Source organism: Suricata suricatta, chromosome 9 (genome assembly GCF_006229205.1).
Source record: "Suricata suricatta isolate VVHF042 chromosome 9, meerkat_22Aug2017_6uvM2_HiC, whole genome shotgun sequence".
NCBI lineage: Eukaryota > Metazoa > Chordata > Mammalia > Carnivora > Herpestidae > Suricata > Suricata suricatta.
In genome coordinates this window covers 135932071-135942332 of record NC_043708.1, presented here as the reverse complement: position 1 = coordinate 135942332, position 10262 = coordinate 135932071, and the positions used below count along the sequence as shown (strand labels likewise).

At 50.4% G+C, this 10262-nt stretch overlaps 1 protein-coding gene across 1 annotated transcript in view; it reads right to left on the bottom strand.

Annotated features, from left to right (window-relative positions):
* ZNF592 (zinc finger protein 592) overlaps window positions 1-9970 on the bottom strand; it is a 35179-nt gene extending 25209 nt beyond the window's left edge. Inside the window, exons 1-2 of the mRNA XM_029950461.1 lie at window positions 9865-9970; window positions 5499-5582 (exon numbers count right to left, since the gene is read on the bottom strand). Coding sequence (XP_029806321.1) covers window positions 5499-5582; window positions 9865-9935 — 155 coding nt within the window. The 5' untranslated portion in view covers window positions 9936-9970. The remainder of the gene's footprint in view (window positions 1-5498; window positions 5583-9864) is intronic.
* Window positions 9971-10262: the final 292 nt, after the last annotated feature.

Sequence of the window (10262 nt, the reverse complement as noted above, 5' to 3'; positions counted from 1 at the left end):
GGGGACACTGTCGTGTCCGTGCGGTACAATCTCTATTTAAAACAAAATAATTTTACTACACACAGTTTTTATGAAAATGGCTAGAGGAACACTCTAAAATCTTCAAAGTATCTCGATGGATGATGAGATTCTTTTCTTTCGTTTACCTGCATTTTCAAATTATTTATTCAAAGTATTTCATGTTGTACTGCTTATGTATTATATTTATGCATATAAATATATACATACTTTTAGAACATAAAAGAAGGGCACCTGGGTGGCTCATAGGTTGAGCGTCCAACTCTCGACTTCGGCTCAGGCCAGGAGCCCAGGGTCGGGGGAACGAGCCCTGCATGGGGCTCTGCACTGAGCGCGGGGCCTGCTTGAGACCCCCTCTCCCTCCCTCTCCCTCTGCCCCCTCCCCACTCACACATGCGCTCTAAGAAAATATAAAAAATGAATTAAATAAGGAAGAAGAAATTAGGGAGGCCAAAATATCTGAGAAACTTCTTACAGAGGACTCCAAAAATCACTAATATAAAACTCTTGAAGCGCATCCGGCATGACTCAGCAGGGGACTGCCAGCTACAAAACTGGTGAAATAACTTAATTGGAATAAAAAGCGTCGTCCAAATGAAAAGCACTGGCTTGCCAGCGTCTGCGGCCTGTCGCGGGCTGGGAAGCGCAAACCTCAGACTGCGCCTGCTCTGCCCGGGTCCTCCACCACCAGCCCTGACGCCCAGCGCGGCCCGCAGGGCACCGGGCCGAGCACCGGGCCGGGCTAGATGCAGGCGCGGCGAGCTCGCCCCTGCTCTGGGGCCTAGGCCGTGTGACAGGGCGCACGGTCCCGTGCGGGGAAGGAGCAAGTCCAGGGCTGTCAGACTGACACCATCCTCTCTAGAGAAGTTTCTCCTCAGGGAAGATCTGGAAACTTATTTTAAAAAAAAAAGGAGGGGGGACTATAAATCCTCGTTTTACTATAAGGTCTGCTACTTGACCAAGAAGTTCTGTCCAACACTTAAGTGAATATGTCAATGGATGAGGGAGAGGAAACACCGGAACTCTGCAAGGGCCGCAGGAGGCCTGACCAGCCTACTAGAAGTCTGTGAGGGACACGAACAATATGATCGTGGCCGAACCAGCAGGCACAACCCCTACAGACTGGAAACGTATTCCACCAAAACCGATTTTAAAAAACTGAATTCCATAGGACTTGGGGGGATGTGTGTTGTATGCGTGGTTGTCACTTACAAGGAACCATGAACGGTGCAGTTTCTCACCCGCTGAGCTGAGCGGTTCTTGACCAGCTTAATGCTCTCATGAGTTACCTTCAACGGCAGATCCCAACCCGTACGAGGACCCAACTTTGTACCCACATAGGTCCCGATGACCAGCCAGTCAAAACACCACTATAGGGCGCCAGGGGCAGGGGCGGGGGGTGCTAAGTAGGTTAAGCGTCCAACTTCAGCTCACTGTCATGATCTCGTGGTTCTTGCATCGGGCTCTGTGCTGACAGCTCAGAACCTGGAGCCTGCTTCTCATCCTATGTCTCCCTCTTTCTCTGCCCTCCCCTGCTCATGTTCTATCTCTCTCTCTCAAAAATAAACATTAAAAAATAAAATTTAAAAGAACACTATTGGATAAGGGCCTGTAAAAATTAATTCCATTTTTAAAGTTCATTTATTTATTGCGAGAGAGAGAGAGAGAGAGAGAGACAGAGAGAATCCTAAGCAGGCTCCACACTATTGGCACAGAACCCAACACAGGCCTTGATCTAACAAACTGTGAGCCACAATCAAGAATCAGATGCTGAAGTGACTAAGCCAGCCAGGAGCCCTGAAATTTTTAATTTAAAAAGGAGGTCTCAGTGGGGTGCCTGGGTGGCTCAGCCAGTTAAACATCCAACTCTTGATTTTGGTTCCAGTCATGATCTCATGGTTCAATAACTGAGTCGTGCATCAGGCTCTGCACTGACAGTGCAAAGTGTGCTTGGGATTCTCTCTCTCTCCTTTCCATCTAACCCTCTCCTGCTCATGGTCGCTCGCTCGCTCTCTTGCTCTCTCTCTCTCAAAATAAACAAACATTAAAAAAAAATTTTTTAAGGAGGTCTTGGGGCACCTGGGTGGCTCAACTAGTTAAGCATTCAACTTTTTAAAAAATATTTTTTATTTATTTTTGAGAGACAGAGACAGCATGAGCAGGGGAGGGTCAGAGAGAGAGGGAGACACAAAATCTGAAGCAGGCTCCAGGCTCTGAGCTATATGTCAGCACAGAGCCTAACACGGGCTTGAACCCACAAACCCTGAGATCATGACCTGAGCCGAAGTCGGACACTTAACCGACTGAGCCCCCCACCCGCCCCAAGCATCCAACTCTTGATTTGAGCTCAGGTCACGATCTCACAGTTTATGAGTTCAAGCCCCCGCATTGGTCTCTGCACCAATGGTGTGGAGCCTGCTTGGGACTCTCTCTTTCCCTGTCTCCCAGCCTGTGCTCTGTCTCTTTCCCTCTCAAAATAAATAAACAAACAAACCTAAAAGAAAAGAGCTCTCATATTCAAAATGCTTTGGGAACCAATGATCTAGTGGAACATGAGGCTATAAGCTTCATGCGGGAAGAGGCCTATCCGTCTCACTCATCACCGCCTTCTCCATTAGATACTCAATAAACGTATCGGGAAGCCACAAAGTGAAACCTTCAAGATCGCACATGGCCTTAAAACTGTTCCGGAAATCAAAATGCAGAATTAAAAGACAACACGTTCTCCGGAGGCTGTATGAATGGCTGACATTATGGCCTCCGTGGAGCCAACGCGAAAAGACGTTTAGGAAAACGCAACCTGGATGACACTTTGAGAATCATGGGCTCTGGGCCGAGCGGCTCAACAGCGAGGCCTGCCCGTCAGCATAGACTGTGCGCTGAAGACACCGCGTGGCCCGTTTCCTCACGAAAGGCCCAGGCAGGATGGGGCTTTCTTAGAAAGAATTCTGGAAACAAAACCCAACTCGTGAGCTCGCCCTTATTCAGAACCACCCAGGGCCCATGGCTACACATGCTGTTCGGCTGTGGTTCCCTCTGGAGAAAGGCATACCAGAGTAGGAGAAGGTCCTAAGAAACAAGAATGAAGTTGATAAGGTAGACGGAAGAGCTTTCTAATAAGAGCTTAGAAATTAGAACTCCTTAATTCTAAAGAGATGAAGGTTTAGGGGAAGGGGGAGGATAGGTAACATGTAGATTTGTTCATCAAACCTCAAAATCCTAGAGGAGAGGGGCACCTGGGGGGCTCAGTCAGTTAAGCATCTGACTTTGGCTCGGGTCATGATCTCACGGTTCATGGGCTCGAACTCTGCATCAGGTGAGCTTGTGCCCCGCCTCAGCTGAGCCCCACTTCTCTCTCTAGCTCTCTTTCTGCCTCTCACTCACTTGGGCCCTCTCTCTTTCTCAAAAAAAAAAAAAATACTAAAGAGGAGAGAGAAGCATTCTGAGGTTTGAAATAAAAGACATAGATAAACAAGAAATAACTGTACCCATTAGTCAGAAAATATACTGAAGTTGTTACAGGTAAAATATATAAATGTAGTAACATCCACACTTATTTGAATCTAGAAATTAAAAAAAAAAAAAAAGGCTCTGAGGAACTAACAACAGGGAATTGTCACTAAACCTACCAGCTTCCTTTCCCTCAGCTTCCCTTTTGAAGGCTTTGAATTTCAATTGACATTAAACTCGGTCATCTGCTTGTCTTAACAGCACTAAGTTCGGTAAAGGTAGATGAATCAAAGTTCAGAATAGGACACCCAGGGGCAGAGGCACTCCAAAAAGTATTAAGAAAAATTAGATCTTGGGGCGCCTGGGTGGCTCAGTCAGTTGAGCTTCAACTCTTGGTTTCAGCTCAGGTCATGATTTCACAGTTCGTGAGATTAGACCCCGAGATGGGCTCTGTGCTCACAGAGAGGTGCCTGCTTGGGATTCTCTCTCTCCCTCTCTCTGCCCCTCCCCTACTCTCACACACACACACACACACACACACACACACACACACACTCACTCTCTCTCTCTCTCAAAATAAATAAACTTAAAAAAAGAAAGAGAGAAAAAGTGGATCTCTAGTCAGTATACTGTTTAATGAGACAAGGGAGCAAATAACATGCTCCAGATTTACACAATGAAAGTTAAAGGCTGCAAGATTCAGGAAACACTGGACTGGGAACCACAAGTTAAGTTTCCTTGAGTGTGCCATTGCTTATCGGAGGAAGTCTAGAAGGATGGATGTGTGTGTTTTGCAACCTGTGGGTAAACTCTCTGCCCGGCTCCCCACGTGACTGAAAACAGCTTACGTGTTACTATAATCCATATTCAATCATCGTTTTAGTGGTTATGAGTTTACAAGGGTAAGTGGAAGTTACCCTCCACTTCCTATTTCAGGAGAATTCCAGGGGGGCGGAGTGAAGGAGAATCCAAGCTATGTGATGCCCACACAGAGATTCGCCAAACAGGTGGGCCACGATGGCTGGGCAAATTACCCTGCAATGTTGGACTTCTACACAAAACTTAACTCCGAGAGTGGACCAGCGGGCTCTCTGCCACAGACCTGTCACCGCCCTCCCGAACACATGCCTGACGCCCGCTTGTGGGTCTCAGGGGCCCCCAAGGCACAGATGCTCTGAGTCAGTCAGTAGCCAGTGTCTGACACCACGAGGCACCCGGTAAATTCGAATCCTCAGCAAAGCACAGCCCCAACGAGATGCTCAGCGGTAATAGAAGCAGGTGCCCCAGTGGACGACGGGCCCAGCAAAACCGCAAAGCTTTCCACTTGTCTTCCTCGTCCGCTCTCAGCCCCCTTCACCGCACACTCCGCCACAGCGGTTGCTGCGAAACATCTATCTGATCAGAGATCCTGCTCAAAATGCCGGTCACCTTCCGGAGAGCGCTCCAAGCATCCACCCAGCACGAGCGCCCACGCCCACAGGGTCTGTGCCCACCTCTCCAGCTACTTCCCAGGGTGCCTTACATTCACTGGGGGTTCTCGAAGACTTCCTCCCACTACAGAATACCTGACAGCCCGCCCCACCGGCTCCAGACACAGAGCAGCCTGAGCCCTGCCCTGCAGCCCCAGGCTTTGGCCTGCGGGGGGGGGGGGGGGGGGGGGGCCGGCTCCTGTGCTGCCTCCTGTGACAGCTGTGACTCCAGTCCCCAGCCCTCCTCCCCCTCCCCACTGCCGCTCTGGCGGCATTTCCCGCAGCAGGATGGGGTCCTGAGTGAGTTTCCTCATCAGTCTGCGCGCCTCTCCAAAGCTGGGGCCTTTACCTCTGCTTCTGAGACCCTACCACAGGTGGTCCACGGGGGCAAGGACACTGTCACCACTCACACCTGCTCAGAACTGGTCTTCGGCGCCTCCCCAAACCCTGTTCGCCCTGCCCCGAGGCAGCTCCCCCCTCCCCCTCCAGCCGCTTCCACCCCAACCAAAATCCCCTTTCCCAGGAAGAGAAGTATATTGCAAACATTCTAACAGGACTCACAGGATGTTAGAGCTGAAGGGGACCTCAGAAATGATCTGGTCCAGTGGCTTCCAAATACACGTCTGCAGATTGCTCCCGGACTGACTGCAAAAGAACAACATGGGGAGTGACTTTAAAACGCAGAGTCCCAGGCTCCTACTAGGAGGCTGTGATTCAGCAGGTCTCAGTGGGGCCCCTGCGTTCTGCAGAGCCTCCCAGGGGACGCCAGTGCACTGGCCTAGTGCACCCTCTTCATCTGTTGCGTGGACAACTTAGGCTCCGAAAGGAAAAGTTCAGGGGTGCCCAGCTGCCTCCGTGGAGCAGGTGACTCTTGATCTCAGGGTTGTGAGTTGAGCCCCATGTTGGGTGTACAGATTACTTAAAAATAGTCTTAAAAAAAAAAAAAAGACAGTAGAAAAGGGAGGGAGGTGAGAAGAAGTTCACCCATCAAACATTTACGAAATGCCAGGAATTATGCCTGGCACTGAGGACACAAAGGAAAAGCCCAGACCCTGCTCCTGAGTGCCCACCCCCCACCCCCCGCAACACGGCCACTGGAAAGCCCGGCAGTCACGTATCTGGGGTGCATGAAGGCCCATCAAGGACACTGGTTTCCCACGGGCAAGGAAGGAAGGAGGACTCTCCGAGTGGGGTCCCCTCAGTGAGCTCCCCGGGGCTCCCTTCTGTTTCCCTCACTCCTCTCCAGGCACAATGTTTACTTTTGCTGTAGTTATTTCAGTAAAGTATTCCCTCTTCTGCTGTCTCATAAGCCCCTCAACAGGCACTCACTGAATTATTAAACTGATACCCCTCAGTTCGAGGCTGGGTTTCTCCTTGGACAGGCATCTCAAACTTCATATGTCCAGGGTCTAACTCTCAACTTCCAGTGGCTTAGGCCAGACTGGGCATCCCTGAGACCCCTCGTCAGACCCGGCAACCAGTCCAAGAGCAAGTCCCACGCAAACCCCATCAAGTGTTCCTTCCAAACATCTCCAAATGCAACCATTTCCCACGGCCTCCAGCCAGCGCCACCTCCCTCCAGGGTCCTTGCAAAAGTCTGCCAGCCTCGCCTCTGCTGCTCATTCCCAACACAGCAGCCAGATTGCTGCTCTAAAAGCACTCGGGGCAGCCGGGTGGACCAGTCAGGTAAGCATCTGACTTCAGCCAAGGCCATGATCTCACAGTTCCTGAGTTCGAGCCCCACAGCAGGCTCACTGCTGTCAGCACAAAGCCCGCTTCAGATCCTCTATCTCCTCTCTCTCTGTCCCTCCCCTGTTGGTGTGCACGCACACACACGCGTGTGCACACGCACACACACACACACACACACACATTCACACACTCACACACTCTCTCTCTCTCTCAAAAATAAACATTAAAAAAAAACACCCATCAAATCATATTCCTCCTGTCCTTGAACCCCTTCAGCATGGTCCCATCTCACACAGAGCAAGCTCCGAGCGTCACCACAGCCTCCGTGGCCAGGAGCGTCAAAGTGCCCCGTGCCCCCACCCCTGTCTCTGTCACCCAGTTGGCTCAGGGGTGCACAGGCCTCTGCCCTGTTCCTCAGGCACAGCTTTGCTCAACTCTTCCCTCTGCTGGGACTGCCCTTCCCCTCAGATCTCGAGGGGATCACTGCTCACTTCCATCCGGTCTTTACTCAAATGTCCTTTTGTCAAGAGCCCCCCCGTGACCAGTGTACATAACACCTCGGTCCCCACCCTCATGGTCACACCGTCAATCTCTGTCCTTTACTTGTTTTTTCTTCAAAGCCCTCCCCACCACCTGACACATTACATAACTGCTCATGTCTTTGTTGTCTCTTTATAAGCTCCAGTGAGTTTCCTGGGAGGTAACCCACCACTAGAGCGGGGGGACGATTTGACAGGCTCGTCTGTCCAGAGCACACTGCTCAAGGGGAGCCTTGGGTTCCTGAGCAGCTCCACGAGTCTAGCAGTTGGCAAGTTTGCAACGTTATTTGTTTCACTTTTTAAAACTCTTCCACAAACAGAGAGACCTTGAGGGGTGATGGGGCCTTGCCAGTGGGCAGGGGTCTGTCCAAAGTAGCACTTGGCCGGGAATCCTGGGCTCCTACACGGCTGATTAAGTTAAATGCTGGGTCGGTGGGAAGTGTCTAGTGGCCAACGTCCCCACAATAAGGTCGTCCATCTTGAGGATGGGAATGTGGACACCGGCAGAGACGAAGGGCTGCCTCTAAGGAGGCACAGGGTAGACTGAAGTCCTAAGAAAAGAGTACACAACTCTGTGAATATACTAAAAATCACTCAGTTGTGTGCTTTAAATGGGTGAATTGCATGGCATGTGAATCTTATCTCAAAAAGACTGTCAATTTTTTTTAAAGATGAATTTTGGGGATAAAACTGGAGAGGGCTGGGATTAGGCAGCACCGGCCAGCTGAGATGACAGAAATGGAAACGAGGTATAGACAACACAGTTACAACAGCAGAGAACGGAGACAAAACTGATACTCTGTAACCTGCACCCCTTTCCCTTTCTTACTTGCAAACAGACCTCACACTAACCAGGCACCGCGTTTTGTTAGAAAGGAACGGAACAGAGCCGGAGAAGCAAGAGGGACAGGACTCCTCCTTGTTCACATGGCCTCTTCCAGGAGTCCCTCCCTCGGAGTTTTATAAAAGCATCGTCTCCTAGTAGTAGGGACATCCAAATGTAAGCAAAAGGCTGGTAGCCTCCGACCTGCTGGGAGCCAAGCCTCCAGATCCTGAACAAAGGGCCCCAGCAAAGAAAAAGTCGCCCTGCTGCAGGATTGCCTTTTCCTCATTTCTGGTGCCCTGGTGTTTGGGGGCTCTCTGTGTGGACCGTGGGTCTCATCTACCAGGAGCACACTGCAGTCCCAAGATTCCAAAACCAAAAGGTGTTTGGAGGGGGCGGGAGGGGGCAGGGGTGAGGAGGAGGTGGGAGCAAGGAACATGCTCTTACTCTTGGGGCATCTCTGTGGTTCCCCTGTCCGTCTGTCTGTCTCTCTCTCTCTCACACACACACACACACACACACACACACACACACCCCTTCTTCCTCCCTCTTCTCTCCTTCCCCTCCCAGCAGAGACGGGTGGGCACTGTCCCCATGGCTCCTTGCACCCAGGGGCAGTCCGCCTTCCTCAGGAGAGTCAGCCACCAGCAAGGCGGTATGGAACGGATCCGCCATCCAGGTGTCCATGCGTGTGCCCGCTGTATGCGCCCCGATGTTCCAAGGGGACAGCAGGGAATAAGGTATCTGAAGAAACACCCCTGTGTGCCCTCCTACCATCGGACAACATAGAATATCCAAATTCCTTATCTTTTTAAGACACGTAATAAAATGTTTACAGATAAAATGATGTGATATCTGGGATTTGTCGCAGAACGACACAGAGCAGGAGGAAAGAGCAGGGAGGGTGTTTATGAATGAAACAAGATTCGCCACAGATTAGTAACTATTGGATGTGGGCGAGAAGGACGTGGACGTGTATTCCATTATTTTCTCCACGTGTGTCTACTTCAGCACTCTCAGGGCGGACCCTTGCTTAGCGGCCCCTGGGAGGCCAACTAGATAACCACCAATGACACACCCACTAGGATGGCTATTATTTAAAAAAAGAAGAGGGCGACAAGTGCTGGGGAGGGTGTGGGGAAATCAGAACCTCGTGCGTTGTTGGAAGGCGTGTCAGTTGGGGCCGCCGCCATGGGAAACGGTACGGCAGGTCCTGATGAAAATTAAACAGAGAATTACCATGTGGTCTGGCAACTCCACTTCTGGGTATATGCCCAAGAGATTTGAACGGAGGGTCTCAAGGAGTAATTTTCATACCTGTGTTCACAGCAGCATTATTCAGGATAACCAAAAACTGAAAGCAACCCAGTGTCCACCAACAGATGAGTGGATAAACAAAAGGTGATATAAACAGACAAAGGAATATCACTCAGCCTTAAAAAGGCATAGAGTTCTGACACAGGCTACAGCATGGGTGAACCTTGAGGACATCATGCCAAGTGAAACAAGCCAGGTGTAAAAGGACAAACAGTGTGTGATTTCACGTAGGAATCCAGGTACCTAGAGGAGTCAAGGTCATGGAGACAGAAAGCACGACAGTGGTTGCCAGGGGCTGAGGGGAGAGAGGACAGGGAGTTAGTGTTGCTGGGTGCAGGGTTCCAGTCTGGGATGATGGCGGATGCCGGAGGTGCGTGATGATTGTACGACAGTGAATGTCCTTGAGGCCACTGAACAGTACACTGAAAAATGGTTAAAATGGTCAATTTTGTTATGTGTGTTTGGCCACAATAAAAAAAAAAAACAACAACCAAGGAACATAAAGACATCACTTGTGTCTCTTCAAGGCCAGCTCAGGTCAGCCTAGACATCATACCTCAGAGAGGTTCTCAAAACAAGGGTGTGGCGAGCGGCGCAGGGGGTGTGGCGCTGCGGAGAAAGGAGCATCTACCTAGGCACATGGTCTAGTTTCCAAACACCACCTAAGGAGAGAAAAAAAATGTTTTTTAATAGGCCTAACAGTAAATGTCTAAATAAGCTAAGGGGCTAATCACAAGAATAAAAGTCTAGGTCAGACCCTGAGAAAACTCTCCAAACATAAACTCAAGCCCCATACTCAAAGATGAGACTTTTGCGGGCCCCGGACCACCTGCCCACCCCCTACCCCCCCAGAGTGTGGCCATTCAGAGCACAGAGTCTACCTGGGTTCAAAGCTCAGCTCCACTGCTCACTAGCCATTGGACCTTACGGACGTTTCCTCACATCAGTGTCTCA